This window comes from Pogona vitticeps, chromosome 4, assembly GCF_051106095.1.
Source record: "Pogona vitticeps strain Pit_001003342236 chromosome 4, PviZW2.1, whole genome shotgun sequence".
Lineage (NCBI taxonomy): Eukaryota > Metazoa > Chordata > Lepidosauria > Squamata > Agamidae > Pogona > Pogona vitticeps.
Window position 1 is genome coordinate 181,168,655 of NC_135786.1, and position 23,836 is coordinate 181,192,490.

At 40.8% G+C, this 23,836-nt stretch overlaps 1 protein-coding gene across 17 annotated transcripts in view; it reads right to left on the reverse strand.

The window, feature by feature from the left end:
• The window catches only part of PTPRM (protein tyrosine phosphatase receptor type M), a 607,519-nt gene that overhangs the window by 20,424 nt on the left and 563,259 nt on the right, over nucleotides 1–23,836 (reverse strand). For all 17 annotated transcript variants that reach the window (XM_072999591.2, XM_020793481.3, XM_072999598.2 and 14 more), the window contains 4 exons: nucleotides 23,259–23,356; nucleotides 2,204–2,320; nucleotides 1,717–1,871; nucleotides 798–933 (listed from right to left, as the gene is read on the reverse strand). In XM_072999591.2, the coding sequence (XP_072855692.1) occupies nucleotides 798–933; nucleotides 1,717–1,871; nucleotides 2,204–2,320; nucleotides 23,259–23,356 (506 nt within the window). The remainder of the gene's footprint in view (nucleotides 1–797; nucleotides 934–1,716; nucleotides 1,872–2,203; nucleotides 2,321–23,258; nucleotides 23,357–23,836) is intronic.

A 23,836-nucleotide genomic window follows, 5' to 3' on the forward strand; every position in this document is an offset into this window, starting at 1 on the left:
GTATGGAAGCAAGAGCTGGACCATAAAGAAAGATGACCACCGAAGAATTAATGCTTTTGAGTTGTGGTACCGGAGGAGAATCTTGAAAGTCCCCTGGACTGCAAGGAGAACAAACCTATCCATTCTAAAGGAAATCAACCCTGAGTGCTCACTGGAAGGATAGATCCTGAGGCTGAGGTTCCAATACTTTGGCCATCTGATGAGAAGAGAAGACTCCCTGGAAAAGACCCTGATGTTGGGAAGGTGTGAGGGCAAGAGGAGGAGGGGACGACAGAGGATGAGATGGTTGGACAGTGTCATCGAAGCGACTAACATAAATTTGACCCAACTCCAGGAGGCAGTGGAAGACAGGAGGGCCTGGCTTGCTCTGGTCCATAGGGGTCACAAAGAGTCGGACATGACTTAAACGACTAAACAACAAACAACAACAAGTACACATTCTCTTCCTGCCATGTGAGCCTTAAAAAACTCTCTCTGTGAGTTAGGTCAGGCTGAGAGAATGACTTGACTAAGGTGATTCAGCAGATTTCATGTCCCAGAGGAGCAAAAAGCTGGTTCTCCCAAGTCCCAGTCTTCTAACCAATATTCCACCTTGACTTTCCAAGGTGGACAAAAGGACTACCAGATGGAATCATTGTTATGAGATTTGCACAGCTGGGGTGAAGTACTATAAGGAAGCAATGATAAGTTTACAAATATCAGTATTAATTTAAATTCCAAAACTTGTTACAGTAAAAATGCATTTTTATTATACATAATGCGGGGGAAATGACAATGGGAGAGCATGATTGACATACCTCTGTTTGCACCATATTAACTCTTCGAGAACGAAGCTCCCTGACACAGTTATATATATCTACAACACCTTCTCTTTCTGCCATGTCTAGCATAATGTCAATGACAATGAAGCATCCGGTTCGGCCAGCACCAGCACTGAAAAGATAAAAGCACCATTAGTGCAGGTTGAAGGTTCAGAAAATGTTAATGGTTGAATTTGAAAGCAGATGTACTTCCTGAGTGACAGACCTTCTAATGATCATGGCAGCTCTAACTACGGGGGGGGGGCAATATCTGTTCTTAGTTTCCTATGATGGACTGGGGTTAGGATGGAATCTGGGTGTGTAAGAAGCTTTACCGTGGGACTAGGAAAAAATAAATCCCATGAGCACTTGCACATTTCTTTCTTTTTTATGACTTTAAGATTCCATGAAAGACTCCACATCCAGCTCCTGGCAGAAAACAATCTCAATCTCACTGGCTGAAATCCAATAGTACATTGAAACTAGAGTAGGCCCACTGAATCAATGGAACTCACGGAGGAATGGAATCACCAAAAAACCATCTATTCAATGGGTCTACTCGTGTTGTGACTATCTATAGCTATTGTGTTGTAAACAATTCTCAACGATGTTAGTGATTAATTTCCTACCAATGCACATACTAATAAAAGTAACAATAATACTAGTTTCAGAAAAGGGATTTTCCATTGGATTGTAGCAGGAGAGAAAAGGGATACATTCCTTAATTATGCTAATTCTAATTGCAGTAATTATCAGACTGTATTCAGCTGATGCTATGTGCAATTTTAACAGTCAAGAAAATGCCAACATGTTGATGTTAAATGCATCCAGCTACTCCTTCTGTGTTGAATTCAAAGGGATGAAGTCCAGCTAGTGCCTTGTTAATGACACAAGTTAGATCTTTCATTTCACTAACCTGCAGTGCACAACCAGTGGGCCTGCATTAGGTGGACTTTTGGATTTGACCTGCCGGACAAAGCCTAGAAGTCCTGTTGCATGGTAAGGTACCCCATGATCTGGCCAGCCTGTGAAGTGGAATTGTCTAATTTCTCGGATCTCATGGGCACCTCTCTGTAATTGTTCAAACAAAACAAAACAAAAATGAAACCAAAAGAAGTAGTAAGCATTTTTGAACAAAACAGAAGCAGAATTAATTCAATATGTCTGTCCTTAAAATACAATAACTGTTTGAAATCCTCTTTCCCACAAGCGTCAATTTCATTTGCTGCTGAAAAGAAGGGAGGGGTGTGTTGCTGTTTTAAAGAGGAAAACCTGGCCTCCCCAGGAGGGGGCAGTGGAGTACTACCCACAAAGGAGTTTAGAAAATGGGCTATTGCAACACCAGGATAACTCTGGGAAGGATGTGACTAGAAATGCATTGAAAAATATCTTTAAACACATACCTTTTCTACAGCAAATGTCCGAATCACATATTCTGCCAGCAGCTCTGTTTCTATTAGAGTAACTTTAATGTCTTTATATATCTCTGTATCGTCTGGCCAGTATTTACAGCACTTGACCTTTTAGAAATTAAAAAAAGAGGAAGAAAATTAAGGTTTATATATCTTTCAGTTTTTAAGCATTCCTTGAAACTTCTGCAGTCAAGTGTGATATACAGTCTAATAGCACATAAAGCAGTCATGCTGCCTACACAAGGAAACGGACCATTAACCTTTAAAGAATATGTATCTTTTTTCAAGAAACATTTCTGTGAGTTAAAGGTGGGAATACTGTTCAGTTCAAAATGGAAAAATTCTATAAATCATTGTAGTATTTATGCCATTCAGTACTCACTTAAAATAACCATTCATTTCCTGTTTTTCACCCTGATTCAGAGTATCCAGAGGGAAAAGCAACAAAGGAAAAATGTAAACATTCACATCTGCCTGGAATTGATTATTTGTCTGCAAACCATCTTACTCTTTTATGAAAAAGCATAGAGTAATGTGATTTTTTTTCTAATGGGGGAAAAAAAGGTTTCCAGGATAGAATGTTGCTGCCAAAAAAAAAAAACCCAGCAAAAAAGAAACAGACAAAAAACAACACATATACACACAAAAACCACCCTTGTCCATGAATAAAATGTAATAGAACATGTGTAAGACTCAGCACACACAATTGAGGGATTTTAATGAAGAAACTTGGTCTCTGGGCCTGAAAGTGCTACCCAGCCTTAATAGCTCATTAATACCTAGTGGAAGATTTGGCACTTTAGTTCAAGGAGCCTATTCCCCTTGCCAGAGAATAAATTTGCCTGCAAAGATTGAGGTGAGGAACAGTTACTCATCCATCTTTGAAGCTCAAAGAATGCTCTCTTTGAAAAGAGAGAATAAAATGGACCAACTCAATGGAACCTTATGCACAAATGGTATAGCTGCACTTGATATGACTAAGTCCACACTGTATTGTATTTTGGGCTTTTGTACTTATTTATCTGTGGCCATTCCTCAACTAGAGGCCCTGAGGCATTGTACAAAATTGGGTATATGTGTTGTACCTTGTACAGTGTAATTTTCAAAGGAGGAACTAATGTATCTGTGTTCCAGATGCAGAGGACTGAAAACTTTAACAAGCATAACACACAGTTCATTTCTGCCTCTGTCTGCTGTTTTACTGCCAATTCTGTAACAATTCCTAATACTCCCTCTGGAAAACAAAAATCACTGAGCTCTGTAGTTAGGGAAATAGGAGCCATAAGAAACACATCTGGAAGCTCATTGTTCATTTGTCTGTTCTGTTTGATAATCCAGAGCAATACCATTGTTCAGATTTGACTCAAAAGCCCACAGTGCTGGTCTCCCCTGTCAAATGGTGATTTGAAACAGTAGCAATTTTCCTGCAAGGGACACTGAGTTTTCCTGTGTGTTGTTCAGAAGCAAAACTCCTATGACAACCTTTCTCCCACCCTGTGGAAACCACCCGAAACCCTGTTTGTGTGACTGCCATTTCCTTTTGCCTGTTGTTTTGTCTCTTCTGTAGGTAGTCCGACCCACACTGTGTCCAAGGCACATTTTTAAAAGGAAACAGCTGCAGCATAAGCCTGAAGTGTGTTTCTAACTTTAGCACAATTCCTTTTGAGATTGGTACTTGCCATGTTCCACAGCGCTCAGTTTAGCTGGCTAAACAATTTATCCAAATTGCTTGGCTCAAAAAAGAAACAGACAACAGTGCAGTCTAGACACTCTGGCTAACTACTATGTTCTTTTTAAAAATGTAATTGTTCTAACCACTTTGCAGGCTCAGGGTGTATATGCACATGGTGTTTTTGGGCTGCATACTATGGGATTTGTAAGCGTGCCTCAACAGTCTTGGCCTGCAGAACTTAGGTAAGATAAACACAAGAGTACATAACAGCACTTCTGCTCTGTGAGGAAAGTTCAGCTTGCTAGCTTGTTTTTTAACCAGTCTGTTCCAACCTTTTTTTAACTACTTCTGCTTCCTTTGGTATATGTATTTCTGAACCACAAAATACCATGGCATTATTTACTATAAAACAGTCATCGTTCTGTGATGGACATTGTATGTGCATACAGTGAAAGCTTGCATATTTCAAGAACCAAAAAACAAAAAAGCAACAACTGCATACTCTGCATGCAAAAGTATGCCGCTAGAATGGTTGCAATGACCAGATTGGCGGGGTATAAATAAAATAAATAAATATGCTACACACCCAATATCTAATTTGCATGTCCAAGGCTAATACCTAACAAGTAAAAGGGATTCTGCAATTACCCACATATTCAAGTTTATTGGTTTACCTCCTCAAGCTGCCTTCCTGGAATGCCAGAGTCTCAGTGCTAAGCCCTTAGCCAACTGAATGGGAAAATTTATTTAACTGAAATTTCAGTATACTAAAAAGTTGCATCAAGCTAAACAGAAAAAATTGAAATGATGACTAGAGATGGGTATGGACTGGAAAACAGGTGATTCATGATGGTTCATGGATTGTGACTAACCACAACCCACCATGAACCAACTGGAAAATGAAACAGTGTGCAATTCATTTTTCAAGTTCATGTGGGGGGCCCCTACTTACCATCTTTACCATCTCTGCTGCTGCTGCTGCTTCTGCAGGTGCTATCCTCAGAGGCAGTAGCCAGCTCCTGGTAAGGAAGCCGTCTGCTGCTTCTGAGCATGCCCCTGCCCATCAGCTGGGTGGCGGGCGCATGCTCAGAGGCAGCAGCTGACTTTGGGAAGCTGGGCCAGTGCTTCTGAGCATGTGCCCACTACCCAGCTGATAGGCAGGAGCATGCTTAGAGGCTGCCTCTACGGATGGTGGTGGCAGAGGCGGCAGCAGGAGCAGGTAGGCAGAGGCGATGGTGGCAGTGGGAAAGGGGTGGGTGGGTATCCCCTTTTGCAAAAGCAAACAAAATGCCAAAAAGAAAAAAGTTCAGAGTTTCATTTTGCTTCAACAAAACAGAATCCCCAAACTGGGTCAGGAAACTAACCATGAACCAGCCTGGTTCATCAGTTTTTTTGTTTTTGTTTTTTTGGTTTCTGGTTTGCTTTGTGTCCCTCTCTAGTGAAGAATATTGCACATTACATGTTAACTTTATACCTCAATATTGCTCCTAAACTTCATGAAAAAGGGGAATATACAAACAAACAAATCTTATTTAAAAATTCAAAAATTCTTATGTTTTGCTAATGTCCCAGGACCTTTTGATGTGTACATTACAAACAACAGGTATCTAATTCTCTATGGTCTTCTTATATCTAGCGCTGAAAAGCTGACAGCTTCACTAAGCTATGTAGCTCCTGCTGATTAAAATTTTCTAGCTGTTCTACATTACAAGCTTTAATAATGCAGCAAGACATGTATCAGAAATACTTGAAATGACAAGTTATATTTTCAAATAATTAAGGTGAATAATGTATATTTAATCAAGAGTGTCTCCTTAATTACTTTTATCTAAACTTTGACAATTCTTTTGCATTGGACTACAGGAAGATCTCAAAAGTGCTATAAGGGTTGCTATATCTGTTCCAACTTGACAGCACATTTTAAATATGTGCCATGAAGTTGCTTCCAGCTTATGGTGATCCTATGAATGAGTGCTCTCCAAAGTATCCTGTCCTCAACTGCACTGCCCAGCTCTTGTAAACTCAAGCCTGTGGCTTTAGTCCATCTCATACAGTGGTGCCTCACAAGACGAGCGCTCCGTTTTACGATGAAATTGCATAACAATGAAGTTTTTGCGATCACAAAAGCGATCGCAAAATGATGTTTCCTATGGGGGAATTTTGCTTTGCGATGATCACTTCCCTGCTTCGGGAACCGATTCTTGCAAAATGACGATTTTTGGTTTCAAAATGGACGCTGGGTAAAAAAAAAAAGGCTGCCTGCTCTTTTCTGGGACGGGTTCCTCGCTGCATGGGCACCAAAAATGGCCACGCTATGGAGGATCTTTGCTGGATGGTGAGTTTCAAGCCCATAGGAACGCATTAATCGGACCAAATTTGTTCAAAGTTCAACCTCTGAAGTCTCTAGGTGGAGTAGGAAAGAACCGTGGAATGTAGCCACCCTTCCAAACTACCCATTACACTGTTTTTCTTTTGTAAGAATAGAAAACATTATATCTGAAAACAGTCTTAAATGTGCACTATGCCTTGGAATTCTTTTATTGCATTTTGTACCCGTATTTCATCTGTTTTACTACTAAAATTTCATGCAGACATTCAGCAGATCTAGAGAAAGTATCATCTACCATTTACAGAACTCACTCAAAGGGATTTAAATATATGGGTGTTTTTGGTAAGAAAAATGTAATCTGACAGCTATATCGAGCCTTATGTTACAACATACAGAACAAATTGCTATTAATAATTCAGATAAAGTACATACAGTATTTACACCTATTACGTAAAAGCCAAATCTGGTGTTATAAATGGAGCTTTGAACAGTGTATGTGTACAAATACAGAAAAACTGAACTGAAACCAAAGCTTAAAATTAATATTTGAATGATTTTTAAAGATGGTCCTATATGAATGCATGCATGTAAAATTATTACTACTTTGTCCATGTCTTTAGGATAGAAAAGGCTACAGTGTAAATTAAATGAAACAGATGTGTATGGAATAGCTGGAAGAAAAGAATATGGGGTGCTCATTTTATATTTCACGCATTACTTTTGTATTTCCAAGTATCGTACAAGCTTTGCCAATGGAAAATCACTCATATCCAAATCCAAATTTGTAGCTATTAAATCATACTGTTATTATTTTAGAACGTAGAATGGCTGCTTCCAATGACTACTGAGAACAGATCAGGAAAATGTACACAGCAGCAGCACAGACGTAGGCTGGATATCAGGAAAAGTCACCAAACTAAGAGACTATCTGGCTTGTGACTGTGACTAGTGGAGCTCTAAGTCCAGGTGTGTGGGGCTACCATTCGGGTTGTCCCCAGCTGCTGGAGAGGGCTACTGCACAGGGTTGAATGAGTTCATTCTGCATATACAGTCATGTGAAAAAGAAAGTACACCCACTTTGAATTCTATGGTTTTATGCATCAGGACATAATAAAAACCATCGGTTCTTAGCATGTCTGAAAAACAGGTAAATGAACAACAGCACATGCCATATTACACTGTGTCATTATTTATTTTACAAAAAATAAAGCCAAAATTTTAGAAAAATAAAGCCAATATGTAATATGTGCTGTTGTTCATCTGAGGTTGTATTTACCTAATTTTCAGACCTGCTAAGGAGCAGATGATTTTTTATATCTTGATATGTAAAACCATAGAATTCAAAGAGAGTGTGCTTTCTTTTTTGCATGACTATACCTTGAGAAAAATTCAGTGAGAAAGCAAACATGTGCACAGATTAAAGTGTAACGCCTATTCTGAACCTCACTCTGGAGTATTCAGTGCTGCTTCCTGTGTTGTTCTGCATGAGCTATATGGATTCTTGGGAGACACAACCTCAAGAATGCATTAAGATGTAAGGACATTTGTTTCAGGGCAGAGATAAAGTTCACCTTCTTCATGGAAAAAATGGATGAACCTTGGTATTAGTAGTGGAAGTCTGTCTTTCATCCATTTCCTTTGGCTCTCTCAATCAGACATATAAATTATTTTTTCCGCTATTACCTTTTCACGCACTTCTAAAGCACAATGAAGATGCCTAACCGCACACCCATGTTATAAAAGAAAATTGAGGGGTAGCTACTCTATACCTTGAAGTACTTAGCAGTCATGAGTAAGTACAGCAATTCATGTTTCTTTATAGCTGAAAATGATACTAATATGTGCAGTGGCAGCTAAATTAATCTTGTGCCTGCACAGGGCATTTTAAATTACTTACTGGTTATCTGTCATATACTTGATATTGATAGCTTACATGAGGTCACTGGATAGACACTTACCCATGCTAATTTTAATTTAGACGTAAGCTTGTCCTGAGGATGATGGAACAGGCACACAGAATCTCATATGGCATTTCTGTGAAGGAGGACTAAATATCCAACTGGCACCTCAATCACACACATAACTACTATCACGCTTATATGTAATACAGTTAAAAACAGCAGATTTAAGAGGCAAGCACAGCATATCTATTCTGCACTGCTGCTTATGAATTACAGTATATTAAAATATTACTTGCATGTATCAAATTTCTAGAATGATAGCAATGCACTCTCTGGGAGGAGTGGGCAATGGTTCCATTCAGGGAATCTTACCCTAACACTCCTCAAAACCTGGAGCAGGCACTGAACACTTGTCTAATTACTCTCTTCCTCCTTTGCACATATTCTTTTAAAAAGCTGAATTAAAAGCAATGCTTTGGGGTTTCTTTTGTGGGAGATTCCTATGCTATGTTTAGAAGAGGGCTGGATAAGAGCAATATACTGCCACATAACATACATCTAACAAGGCATGCAAACGGTCCAAAACAGTTATAGGAAATAGTATGCCTCTTGTTGTGTATTTAAATTTTAAAATGACGTATTAGGATGAGGAGGTAGCATCACAGATTGGCTGAAATCCTGTTGTGCAGCTCTGTCTGTGCAACAGAAATGACAACACTCTTAGTGGCAGAGTGCCACTGATTAAAAACATTTTTATTGATTTCATAATAATAAGGCAATGCATGTGCACTCCAAAATTTAAAAAGGAAGATTTTAATCAGCAGCCATCTGCCACTGAAGATGACATTATTCCTATTATGTAGGCAGGACTTGCCCAACAGGATTTTGGCCTTTATTTCATTTTTCTATAACAATAATCACAATTCAACAGACAGACTGATGCATGAATGGGACTTTAAGATGAGGAGCAGGATGAGCACATAAGCTTCCATCTCATGTTCCTTCCACCTGTAAAACAGTCAGACCTTTGCTTATTCACAATGCAGCTGTGAAGAGAAGCTCAGAAAGTCAAATCAAATGTGCAAAGGTCTGAGAATCTAACAGATTAAGATGTCTCTATTTGGACTGATGAATGAAAAATCTATATCTCTAGAGTGGCCTTTTAGGCCAGATGGGCGGGAAATAAATAAATAAATAAATAAATAAATAAATAAATAAATAAATAAATAAATAAATAAATAAATAAATAAATTAAAAAAAATGTCTTCATTGACTACATTCAAATTACATACTGTATTTTTCACTCCATAAGACGCCCTCCCCCCAAAAAAGTGGACTTTAAAATAATCAGAAATATTTAAATTATATTTTGGCACTATACATATTTTACTGCTTGGTTTTTTATTTTAACAGTTCATGGTTTTGTACAACAGTTTGATTCTGGTTTTGTTTTGGCAATGAGAATACAGCTTCTCCATCTGAGTACATAGTGTATTTGACTCCCATATTTGCCAACTAGTGATACCCATGTACCCCTTCATGGATTGCTGCCTTGTCGTGGCAAAGGGGCTTGAGCAACTCAGAGAAGCTATGGGGTATGCCGTGCAGGGCCACCCAAGACGGACAGGTCATAGTGGAGAGTTCTGACTAAACGCAATCCACCTGGAGTAGGAACCGGCAATTCCACTCCAGTATCTTTGCCAAGAAAACCCCATGATCAGAAACAAAAGGCTAAAAGATATGACGCTGGAAGATGGGCCCTTCAGGTTGGAAGGCGTCCAACATGCTACTGAGGAAGAGCGGAGGACAAGTACAAGTAGCTCCAGAGCTAATGAAGTGGTTGGGCCAAAGCCGAAAGGACACTCAGCTGTGGACGTGCCTGGAAGTGAAAGGAAAGTCCGATGCTGCAAAGAAAAATATTCCATAGGAACCTGGAATGTAAGATCTATGAACCTTGGGAAGCTGGAGGTGGTCAAACAGGAGATGGCAAGAATAAACATTGACATCCTGGGCGTCAGTGAACTAAAATGGACAGGAATGGGTGAATTCAACTCAGATGATTATCATGGATGAGTTTCAATTGTTGAGACCTGAGGATGTGGAAAGCTTGCTTGGATCTGTCCGTTCTACCACAACTTCACTCGACCCTTGCCCATCCTGGCTAATTAGAAGATCAGCCAGAGGGGTTCGCACCTGGGTCCAGGAACGCCTCTTTGAGAGAGGGAGTGGTCCCTACCGCCTTGAAAGAGGCGGTAATTCGACCACTCCTTAAAAAGCCAAACCTGGATCCAAGGCTGGTGGTTAACTACCGACCAGTAGCGAACCTCCCTTATTTGGGCAACGTGTTGGAGCGGGTTGTGGCTGGGCAACTTCAGGCGCTGCTGGATGAAACGGATTTTCTGGATCCATTTCAATTGGGTTTCAGGCTGGGTTTTGGTACAGAGACTGCCTTGGTCGCCCTGTATGATGACCTAGGGCCGGGAGAGAGACAGGGGGAGTGTGACCCTGTTGATACTCCTGGACCTCTCAGCGGCTTTCGACACCATTGACCATGGTGTCCTTCTGGATAGGCTGGCTGGGTTGGGAGTTGGGGGCACTGTTTTACGGTGGTTCTGCTCCTTCCTGGCTGACCGTGTCCAGAGGGTGTGCTGGGGGACAGTTGCTCTGCCCCATGGCATTCATGTCATGGGGTTCCTCAGGGCTCGATACTGTCCCCCATGCTGTTTAACATCTACATGAAACCGCTGGGAGAGGTCATCAAGAGGTTTGGGCTGAGGAGTCAGCAATATGCTGACGGCACTCAGCTCTGCCTCTCGTTTTCCGCCAATCCAGGTGCTTGTTTTGACATATAAAGCCCTAAACGGCTTGGGCCCTGGATACCTGAAGGACCAGAGGAACCTTTTGTGCAAGGATGAACATGATAAAGGCCAAAAATGGAAGGGACCTCACAGAAGCAGAAGATATCAAGAAGAGGGGGCAAGAATACACAGAGGAATTATATCAGAAAGACTTGGATATCCCGGACAACCCAGACAATGTAGTTGCTGACCTAGAGCCAGACATCCTGGAGAGTGAAGTCAAGTGGGCCTTAGAAAGCCTGGCTAACAACAAGGCCAGTGGAGGTGATGGCATTCCAGCTAAACTATTTAAAATCTTAAAAGATGATGCTGTTAAGGTGCTACATTCAATATGCCAGCAAGTTTGGAAAACTCAACAGTGGCCAGAGGACTGGAAAAGATCAGTTTACATCCCAATCCCAAAGAAGGGAAGTGCCAAAGAATGCTCCAACTACCGCACAATTGCACTCATTTCACACGCTAGCAAGGTTATGCTCAAAATCCTACAAGGTAGGCTTCAGCAATATGTGGACCGAGAACTCCCAGAAGTACAAGCGGGATTCTGAAGGGGCAGAGGAACTCAAGACCAAATTACTAACATGCGCTGGGTTATGGAGAAAGCCAGAGAGTTCCACAAAAACATCTACTTCTGCTTCATTGACTATGCAAAAGCCTTTGACTGTGTGGACCACAGCAAACTATGGCAAGTCCTTAAAGAAATGAGTGTGCCTGATCACCTTATCCATCTCTTGAGAAACCTATATGTGGGACAGGAAGCAACAGTTAGAACTGGATATGGAGCAACTGATTGGTTCAAAATTGGGAAAGGAGTATGACAAGGCTGTATATTGTCCCCCGGCTTATTTAATTTATATGCAGAATACAGGATGCGGAAGGCTGGACTGGAGGAATCCGAAACCGGAATTTAGATTGCCGGAAGAAATATCAACAACCTCCGATATGCAGATGATACCACTCTGATGGCAGAAAGTGAGGAGGAACTAAAGAATCTTGTAATGAGGGTGAAAGAGGAGAGTGCAAAAAACGGTCTGAAACTCAATATCAAAAAAACTAAGATCATGGCCACTAGCCCCATCACATCCTGGCAAATAGAAGGGGAAGATATGGAGGCAGTGACAGATTTTACTTTCTTGGGCTCCATAATCACTGCAGTTGGAGACAGCAGCTACGAAATTAAAAGACGCCTGCTTCTTGGGAGGAAAGCGATGACAAACCTTGACAGCATCTTAAAAAGCAGAGATATCACCTTGCCAACAAAAGTCCGAATAGTCAAAGCTATGGTTTTTCCTGTAGTGATGTATGGAAGTGAGAGCTGGACCATAAAGAAAGCTGAACGCCGAAGAATTGATGCCTTTGAATTGTGGTGCTGGAGAAGGCTCTTGAGAGTCCCCTGGACTGCAAGGAGAACAAACCTATCCATTCTAAAGGAAATCAACCCTGAGTGCTCCCTGGAAGGACAGATCCTGAAGCTGAGGCTCCAATACTTTGGCCATCTCATGAGAAGAGAGGACTCCCTGGAAAAGACCTTAATGTTGGGAAAGTGTGAAGGCAAGAGGAGAAGGGGACGACAGAGGATGAGATGGTTGGACAGTGTCACTGAAGCAACCAACATGAATCTGACCCAACTCCGGGAGGCAGTGGAAGATAGGAGGGCCTGGCGTGCTCTTGACCAGATATCTTGACAAATGGCTTCAACAGGAGAGAGTTGAGACTGTACAAGATATTAAGAATACCGTGGGGTTAGAGCAGTTCTATTCATTTCTCCCTGGAGAACTGAGGTACCTAGTGAGAGATAAAAAGCCCAGGAACGTTCAAGAAGCAGGAGAATTCGCTGATTTTATTTCCCACATTCAAAACTCAAATTTGTCTGAGGTAAAAGTTGGGAGAAAAACCTGGGAGGACAGCAAAAAGGACCTCAAGAACCACCAGGCAAGTGACGGCCATTTTGTAGGCAAGCCCTCAGAACAGAGCCAGCCCAAATACAAGCACTGGGAAGACAAGGGAGGTAAGACCCTTAGCCCAGAACTGAGACAGTCCCAATCGTGTTTTGGTTGTGGACAGAAAGGCCATTTAATTTCACAATGTGCTAAAGCCAGAGAAGGAGGTAAAAAGGCTAATTTACCCAAGCCTAAGTCAGTGTATTGTGTGCAGCAAAACAAAGTTACTTCAGAGAATGGTGAAACAGTGACTCATAATACAAATACAGTTAGGGCAGAGGGTCAGGAAAGAAAAGCAGAACAGCTGCCTGTAGCTGAAATTGTCCATTGCTATCTTATAGAAACCAACCAGGAACTTTTTAAAAGTTCTGGGGACAGCATTTTTGTAAATGAGACCAAATGTATGGCTCTGAAAGACTCTTGCTCTCAAGTCACTTTGTGCCATCCAGACATAATCCCCCCAGAGAAAATATTGAAAGGTGAAAGCCTGACAGTTAAAGGCATAGGTGCAGAACTGATTGCTATGCCAGTGGCTGAGGTGCCTATTAGCTATCGAGGGTGGAAAGGATTATGGAGAATTGGCGTAACTGAGAGATTGCCTGCGCCTTGTTTAATTGGGATTGATCTCACTGAGCATGTCAAGAGTGTTTTAGTGCAGACTTGCGCCCAGCAGAAAGAAATAGGTGAAGCAGAGGATAAGGACGAAATTCAAACAGAGCTGGTAGGAGGAGAGGTTCCTACAGCTGAAGTAATTACAGTTAAGGTTCCGCTAGAAAACACTTTTTAAAAGGAACAAAGGACTGATCACACATTAGATCAATGTTTGGAGAAAGTTGGTGTACGTTAGTTAATCCCTGAGAGTCCTGAAGGGTTATTCCCAGGAAAAGACCATGGGGACAGGGAGGCCTTTGTGAAGCCCAGTGGGGGAGGGGAGACCCACCTCAAGCAAATGATTGTTCCTCTCAAAGATCAAGCGGGGATAGAGGAGCAGGGGCACACTGGTACCTTTGCAGCTAATATGGACATGACAAATACTAACCAAGGATTAGCTCAAAACTCTTACTGCCTCGAAATGGAGGAGCAGTAAAAAGAATTTGGCCAGAGATGTGAAGGAAGTCCAAAGCAAGGTGATTGCAGTGACAAAACTGACACAAAGCTATGTCCTTCACATGTCATTTTGAACCCAGTCCAACACTTTGGGTTAGACATAGTCGAACTGTTGCCCAGAGTTACCCTGAGGGGAAACAAATTCTGTCTGTATAGCATTGACTGTGCGGTATATTATCCTAAAGTAGTATATTATCCTGAAGCAAATATTGAGGCTCAGAACATTGTACATGCTCTGCTGAGGCAAATGGGTAGCAGGAGGTGTGCTTCTGAGCTTGTCAAGTTTTTAGGAACATATTTCCCTTCCAAGATGATGCAAGCAACCTCCCAAGTGAACGAGGGAGACTACATCAACCTGGTAGAGGGAAAGACAGGCAGGATAGTGGATCAGGGGAAATTAATCAAGCCCTTCTATGGGAAAGGAGACTTTGTCTTGCTGGCATTGAAGGAAGCAGACATGGGAAACCCCGAGTTAACTTATGGGGAAAGGAGGGGCGAACTCAAATACACCCCAGAAAAGGCCCAAATCAGTTCCTCAGTTTCCCCAGAACAACAAAAAGTAGCTAGAGCCGTACTTCTGAGGGGCAAGCAGGTTTTCTCCAACAAGCTCGAAATAGCCAAGCGTGTAGTGGACAGGTTTGACACCTGGGATGCACGCCCACAGGTGATTACACCTTATAGAGGACGAACTTATCTATCCAAACTTTGGGGCCAGAAAGCAAAGTTTGGTCAAGATAAGAGAAGGGGAAAGCCCAGAAGAAAACATGCATGGCCATATTGGGAAGGCAGAAGGGTGACCTGCTGAAAGCCAAATAGGTTGAGACGTAGCCTAACCATGCCAGTGGTGCAGAATGCAAAAGGATTGAGAGTTAGGCTCGATCTTGATAGGCCCTACCTGAAGGGTTTAACCAAGAGCAGCACATTACCAGCTCCAGAGGGAGAGGTGAAACTCTGTAGAGCAGCTAAAATTAGAAGACGGAAAGAGAGATGGAAGACAGCGCTAGAGGCAGACCGCTTGCGGAGAGGACCTTAAGTGCCATAGGGGCATCACCATCATGGAGAGGTCCGGATTCGAGATAGGGGTCGCTCCGAGCCAGGCAGATGACTGCAAGGTCCTTCATCCTAAGGTTGTTCCTGAGAGGAGATGCTGCAGGTTGGCGAGGAACCAGGGCTGTCTGCAAGTCGTGAGTATCGTGAAGGTGCAGAGGGAGGTGGACTTCGCCATGTCTCCAGCCACACAGGAAGATAGGACATTTCCTTTATGAGCACTACCACTCCACAATGACTACCGTTTTGGACTTTTGGAGAGGACGATAATGTGTTGAGCGAGAACACTTACATCATGGAACTGGAAGTGAGAAAAATTAAGGTGGACAAAAGAGACTCTTAATGGTGGGGTGTGCCAAAAACTTATGAAGAAGGGAATGGACTTGATGAATGTAGCAAAAGTGTTAAAATGTTTAATTGCACCTTGTTAAATGTTATATGCTGTGTTTTATATGAAAAAAAGTATGTAAGTATTTTAAGTGTTATGTTGTTGAGTAAGCACCTGTGTAGATGATTGAAGTGGTGTGTAATGTGGTTGAACTTATAACGGAATTACAAAGGTAATGTATAGCATGCATATAAGTTGTTTTATTATTACTTACATTCAAAGGTGGTAAGTTTTGTTTGCAATGTTGTGTAATGGATGATTTATTACTGTAAAGCTCCTCGTTGTTCATGAGGGTAAAGCACTATAGCTTTAACCCCATGAAACAACTTTTTAAGGGGGGAGGTATGTAGCGAAAAGCCCTGCCCTCATCTGTCTGTCACAGCTGAACAGTGGAGTAGAAACCAATGAGGGGATGGAAGGTGGAGCCAAGAGGGGAGGGGGCTGGATATAAAGACTCATGTATGGAGCATGAGGAGAAATTCTGTGAGTGCGAGACAGTGTGAAACTTAAGAGAAATCTTAGAGTGAGTTAGAGTTCTGTAAGAACTCTGGAACAGAGTGTTAGTAGGAGTTTAAAGTTAAAGTAGGATTGACTTAGATACAAGTGATTAGCAACCTGTGATCTACCTATTGAATATAAATCACCTGATAACTTCCCTGATCTAATAAATAAGTTAAGTTTTAAAAGCACACTTGTCTCCTTGATTAAATGGTATTGAATCAACAATACTTGGTGGCAGCGAAAAAAGAAGAGCGAGAACCTTGTGAAGACCTGAGGGAATAGGGGCTTCAGAGCGGATCACCACACCTTCTGTCACACTTCTCACATTTCATGTTCTAATGATAAGTACAGCATAGGACTTCCCTTTTGCTTCTGTGCATGGCAGCAATGAGACATCACTTCGGTTTCAGTCTTTTTGTTTTGTCTTTGTTTATTATTGACTCCAGTTTCACCTAGCTTCACCTGCTATTTTGTTCGCTCTTGATCATAATGCATCTTAGTTTAAACATCCTCTCACATTGCCCAGCACCTATTTCAAGTTATCTGGATACTTTTAATCAATTCAGTAGGGCTGAAAATACAGGTTTCTGTTGATTTTACATGTTTTAGAGTACTACTTCCTTGCAGAAAAGTATACATGAAAAAATCATTTGGTGTGACATAGGGCAATGTTCTGCCCCTGTTTCACACTGCCTTACGCAATGAAGCAGACACTGTTGATCTGGGGACATCTTTATTAAATGATTTCAAAAGAGTCTGTCTAGCTTCCTGGAGAATACCAGCCAATTATTCTCCCTAAGGATTCCTTTCCTGCTATGCATGATGGAATAAAGCCAACTTGGCTGTATGTCTGAAAAGCAGAAATCTGATTTTATTGGTAAGACATGTGATCCTATTTAATGATGTGTCCAATTAAAGATAATTCTAAACTGATAAATTACATAAAGCATTTTCCTTTTAGCTATTTATCACACCTGCCTTCATTTTTTACTTGGAAATTATAGCTGTTTACTTTTTTAAAAAACTTCATCACTAGGATAAAATGATTTAAGAATAACATGGATTATACATATGAACCCTTCTTCTTTTCCTTGGTTCAGAATTAAATTATGGTTTAAATTATTATTAACACATTCTATCAGATTCAGTCCATACATAAAGAAGTGATATGTGCCTGAGGGAGAACTGCAAACATATGCTAAGCTTTGTTTAGTATGTTTCTTCCACCCATTCTTACTACTGACGTGGCAAGCCATGGTTCAATTGTAATGGCACAATCCTATGCATGCTTAGGCAGAGTTAGTCCCATTGTGTCTAATGGGCTCAGATAAGAATGCACAGGTTTGCAGCCTTGTAATGTACTCATTGGTTCTACCCTCATTCAAAGCTCTACTCTTATGTTACCTTCCTGGTTCTGTTCAGCATGTGCACAGGGGAAGGTTTAATCCCAGACCCTGTGCTGTCACTTTCTTCATATGGAAAGCAACAAGTCTGAAGATGAAAGATCATAGCAAAACTCTGGAGATATCAGGGCTGTTGCTTGCCTAAAAGGTCCAGATAAAAATTGGAAGCCCAAGGTCTTCAGACCGGCTGCTTTCCACATTATGATGGCGGAGGCAGTGTTAGGTACTCCTATGCTCACATGTTGACCAGAACCAGTTAAGCAATGGCTGAATAGGACTTATAATAACACAAGAATCAAGTGATGCACATGCATATACATGAAGGGAGGAGGGCAGAGAGGGGAATGTGTAGGAACTATCATATCACTTCCCAAATAATTTTTCACAGCAGCTCACAAATAGCTGCCTTAAATTACAAGATGTACCATTTGCATTTTTTTAAAATTCAGTGACATTCTAATCAGGTCTTCATAAAGCTGGCTAAATATGTTTAGAAGTCATTAGTGTAAATTACTGGAAAGTCATTAGTGTAAATTACTGGAGCAAAACACTCTTGGGGAATTTTTCCACATTTCTGTCACAGGACCTCCAGCAGATGGATCAGTGTAACAGCATTAGAATACAAGGGATGAGGTAAGGGTGGGCTTTTTTCCCAGTCTCTCTATGCAACACAGAATAAATGTGAGCAACTCAGCAACATGCTACCAGATAAAGAGCTAAATGTCCCTCAGGTAGGTTCATTAAAGGAGGAAAACAATCAAAACACATTTTGCTGCCATTTAAATACCAGGTGCACGGCGGCCTACAAGTGCCAGGAAAGCTGACAAGGGTCCCTTGCTGGAACGCAGGAGAGCTTAAAGGATGCAGGGTTTCTGACAAGTCTGTCTCAGATAATGACAGGTACTGGCAGATGTATCGAGGCCCTGCTAGAGGCAAATGAAGGGACTGAATCATCTGCAGCAGGTGCCTGAATGAAGGAAAGCCTCCCGATGGCTCCTCTGCCTGCAATTAAAACCATCCTGATGCATAGAGCTCCAGGGCAAAAGCTATATCCGCACAGAAATTTAATGACTACCCGGTCTGGGTAAACAAATACACATACGCCCCTTTAATGATTAATGCATGAAGGACAAACACAAGTTATGTGTCAAACATGTTAAATAGGTATTCTTCTCTTCTGGAAAAAACCAAACAAATACAACTCTGTAGAAGTCTCCCCCCTCCCTTTTGCTTTCGGATTTTAAATGGGCAGGTGGTCTCCAAACAAATCTGTAAGTCAAACCGCAAAATGAGGAGGAAACGGAACCCCCTTAAGCAAAAACATGGGAACAAATCCAAGGTCAAGGAAAGTTACAAGAGGGGCTCTGCAGGTATCAGCTCTTTCCTCTAAAAACAATACTGAAAACAAGAACCAAAGTAAAATCAAGGACAAAAGGCCGTTAAAGGCATAAGTAAATGGGCCATAACATAGCTCTCTGTGACTAGGCAGGTAACATCTTTTGCATATTAAATTAATTTTCTGGTGCCAATTGCCTCCGCAGTAAAAAGACACACATGCTTAGGTACATATGTTCCCTGTGAGCAATAACCACGAAACTCTGGAGTTTCAGTCTAACTTCTAAAATGGGTAGGGTTTTGAAAGTTTTTGTTCTTATGTATGCTTCCTTTGGACCCAAACTTCAATGAATGCGATGCAACTTTTTTAAAAAATAACTCCTACATAAACAAGCATAGAATCAGACTTGTACCATGTTTGTGCATGATGCAATGGAGAATTCACTTTTGCCCTTTAAAGAAACACACTGCTCTGCCTTTAACTCAGTCTTCCTGGAGGGATATGGCACGAGCACTGTACAGCTTCCTGGGGCATCAGCTAAGGGGGGGGGAAGGGTTCCAGTCTCACAAGTAAAACCTATATTCTGGAATCAGGGTAGCCATTCTTCATTCTGGCTAACGGCTGTATTTAGTAGAACCACAACCAACTGCATTGGTGTGCGACACAATACTTTGGATCTAGAGCCAAAACAAATGAATTCTATGTATGCATGCATGGAATTTGTAATCTATCTTTCACTCTTGAAGCGTATTCAAGATTTCCTAGCAGGGAAAAATTGTGATTGAGGGAAAGATTACTTTAGTAGTCATTCTACAGCTATGCTACAGTTGCCTTTGTTTTTTCCTCATACTCAGAAGTAAACAAGGAAGCATGGTCCCATTCCAAGTGAGCTCCTCTGTGCCTGTCTGAGAAAAAAAAATCTACCAAATTCCCCCTCTGTCCGGATCTGTAGGGACAGGGGCCTGATCCAGTTTGGGATCAGGATTACAAAAGTTTAACCCCTCCCCCTTCTTTGCCAGAATCTCAGTTCAAAATGCATAACAAAAAGAGGTTTAAAAAACCTACAAAAATATTGTGGCACCTTTAAGACAAACAGATTTCTGGTCAAATGTTATGGGTGACCATTTACATTTTCAGACACACTTCCTTGTGTCTGGGGAAGGAGATGGTAATCCACAAAAGCTCAAACTGAAATAAATCCATTGGTGTTAAATGTGTCATGAAACAGTACATACATTGAAACAGACTAACATGGTTACTTCTTCAAAGCCAGATTGTGTTTTCCATACTTCTGAGTGAAGAAAAGAAGTTGATATAGCTGCATGGCTATATATTAAGCGTAACATTAAGTTTGGATCTGAGGTCCTGGTCACATGAGGAAAACATTCTCTAGTTCTTCCAATACTCTCCATACTTCTGTTTTACTGAAGAAGCAGGGTAGGTCATGCATACAGGCAACTACGGTAAGGAACACACCAATCTAACAGAGATACAAAGTAGCAGAACTCTTCCAGGGAGTGTAAAATAAACTGCAGTTACACCTGCTGGCTGGGAAAATGTTTCAATCTTGACTGTGTGTCCTTTGGCTGGGAAAAAAAGCAACAATCTAACTAGGGGATACAATGTTGTCTTGATTTACGAATGCCCCAACATACAAACATTTCGATTTACGAACAACAACAACAAAAAACCACGGGGAAAGCGAGAAATGGACTTTGGACTGCCTAGTACTGTAATTTTAAAATGTAAAAATTGGTTTAAAAAGTGCTTGGTTTTGTTTAAAGCTGCTTGGTTTTAAAGGTGTTCTGTTTAAAAGGTGTTCGTTCCCTCTCTCCCTCCTTTCCTGCCCTTTTTTAACCTAAGTCATATTAGGTTAAAAAAAATCTCCTCCTAGTGATAGAGGACGGATTAACCAGTTTTGCATTAGTTCCTATGGGAACTAATGCTTTGACTTACAAACGGTGCCTCTACATATGAAAAAACAAAACAAAACAGTCGGAATGGATCAATCGGGTTTCAGTGCCTTCATATGGGAAATGCTGATTTGACTTAAAAACGTTTTGACTTACGAACATCTTCTGGGATGGATTAAGTTCGTAAGTCAAGGCACCACTGTAACTAGAGAACATTTCCCTCCTGTGACTAGGACTTGAGAGTTACCAAATTGAAATGTGCTGTAGGACTGTAGCGAACAGCCCTGCCCTCACCTATCCATCACAGCTGAACAGTGGAGTAGGAGCCACTGAGAGGACGGAAGGTGGAGCCAAAGGGGAAGGGGGCTGGATATAAAAGCTGATGTATGGAGCCTGTGAGGGAGATTCTGTGAGTGAGAGACAGTGTGAAACTTAAAAGTGAACTTAGAGTGAGTTAGAGGTCTGTAAGAACGCTGAATGAAACAGAGAGTTAACAGAGTTTTAAAGTTAAAGTAGAATTGATCTAAATATAAGTGATTAGCATCCTGTGATTTACCTATTGAATATTAATCAGATGTTAACTTCTCTGATCTAATAAATGACTTAAGTTTCAAAAGTACACGTCTCCTTGATCAAGTGGTATTAAAGCAGTAATACCTGGTGGCAGTGAAGAAGAAAGAAGAGCGAGAACCTCATGAAGGCCTGGGGAATAGGGGCTTCAGAGGGGATCATCACAAGGACCATATGAAGGACCATATATAGTAGGATTTAAACCCACAACATTCACTGACATAATGCACTTGCAGGAATTTTATATTACGTCTGCTGAGTGACCTACTGTTATAACAGTAAATGACTGACTGGTAATTCTGGTGATCACAGGGGTATATAGAGATACCCCAAGATGCTGCTATAGAATATTAGAGACGTTTGGAAACACTGGCAGATTATTATCAGCTTTTCAGAAATAGAAACAACTTGAAACATCTACAGTCATATCAGAAAAAATTAAATGTAGAACAATATTAACCTATCCAAATTATTAGATTTAAGTAGACTGGAGAAATGTGCATGGTATATTCTGTTCCCAACTCCATCCCATTTGGCAGAAATATAGAGGTCTTTATTTAAGACAAAGGTATGGAATGCATTGCTCTTCAGATATTGAACTGCAAATCCCATAAGACCTTGTTCAATCTGAGAGATGATGGCAGTTGTATTGCAACAACATCTAGAAAGTCACACTCTCATCCATGATTCAAAGAAAAAGACATGTGAGGCTGTAATATGGAAATAATTGAGAAGAAGGTTTTATTACTAATAAACCAAGTTCTGCATTCACATGGTGAGCCAGGGCAGAGGTACAGTGAAGAAATCAGACCACTGCTTTGCTATTGACATAGTCTGTGATAAGCTCAATATACTGTTATGTTGTGCTAAGAAGATGTTTCAGCTAGGTACTCAAAATCAGCCATCTCTCAAAATATATTCCATTTTGAGGAACAGCGTTATCAACTAGATAAAATATATTGGAAAGTTTCACATCAATAAATTGGTTTTAACTTATTTTTAAACTTTCATTCAAATTTAAGTGGGAAAGTTATCAGTCCACTGGGTTTTAAACAGTCACACACTGACCGTTTTAGCCAGTCCAATTGCTTTCATCTTCATGTTTTTGCAACCACACTTAATTATACTCACAAATCGTATTGCTTTGTCATCCAAATGTGGTCTTGCTCCCTGATTTGTGAGCTGGCTCGGGTACTTAGATGTCTAAATAGTAGGATTTAAACCCACAATAAACCATGAGCATCCCCCTCCCCATCCTAAACTCAAAATGAAATCTGGATTTCCAATAAGGGAAGCTGGAAATGACATGTTTACCCATTTCACAGAGAAACTAATTGATTGCCTTATAGTTTACAAATTCATTTTTGAGAGGAAATTATAAATTACTGTGTTGCCAAGAAATTAAAAACATGCATCATAACTGGTTTAGATTACACCAAAATATACATATACACAATGTCCTCCTCTTTCAGCAGCTAATAAATGCATTGTTCTCTGAGGTGTTGATAGTACAGTTGATAAAAGTCTGAAAATTTCATAGTGACATTTAACAGTTCCCTCCCAAGCCCACCTTATCTGATATTAATAAAGAGGCATGTGTGCCACTGTAATATATCTCCAAGATCATGAAACACAGAAATCTGGATCTTGGCAGAAACTGCACACTATAGCAACACCAGGGACATTCAGGATATCAAGAGATTCAACAACATCTCTTCTGCATCTCATGTAGTTTGTCCCAGGTAAGGATACAGATCTTGGCCTATAAAATCTTGGTTTGGTGTTTCAACTATCCTACCACATTACTATGCTTAACATATTCACTGTATTCAGTGACTGACTTCTAGCTTAGAAGGTAAGAACAAGTTTGTAAGAGTAAAAGGAACATTATTAAAAAGGCAGACAACACTTATTGGTCTCCTATATTCATGATTTATAATAGGGGGATATCTCTAAACTCTAAGTATATCTACTCTTATATCGCTGATTCTCCTGAAACCAAAAACAAACAAACAAACAAACAAAAAACCCACAAAAAACAAAAACAAAAAACCAAAAACATAGAATTTGCAAAATATTCTTACCCTTCCCACTTCCACAAGATTCGTCACCATTACTATGCTTGCTGTATTTTCATGCCAGACCATTCTCCAGAAATCATATATTGTCTCCTGCATCGGCCCTGAAACAACAGATTAATCCAAAGGCAATTTTTAGCATGTTACAAGATTGGAAAATAATGCTTTGATAATGTAAGGAACAATCTTAAAAAATTGACAATGATGGAGTAATGCTTAAACGACAGCCTGCACATTGATTCAAGCTGCTGAATGATTGATGCATTTTTGTTCACATTGTTAATTAGCTTATTTAAATACATCCACTTTCCCCTTAAAATGAAAGAAAGAAAGGTTACTTACCTGTAACGATGGTTCTTCAAGTGGTCATTCTGTGAATTCACACAAAGGGTTAATACCAGCGCCAGCGTTGGGCCTCTCGGAACGTTTTCTAGCTGCAAGAGAAAAGTAACAATGTTTAGGACTACCCCTACTGCGCACGCCCAGCCTAACCGTCCCTCAGTTCCATTTGTCCGCCATAGGCCCTCGAGTCATAGAGATGCCAGTGACAGACAGACAGAGGGGAGGCCGGGCGGGATTGTGTG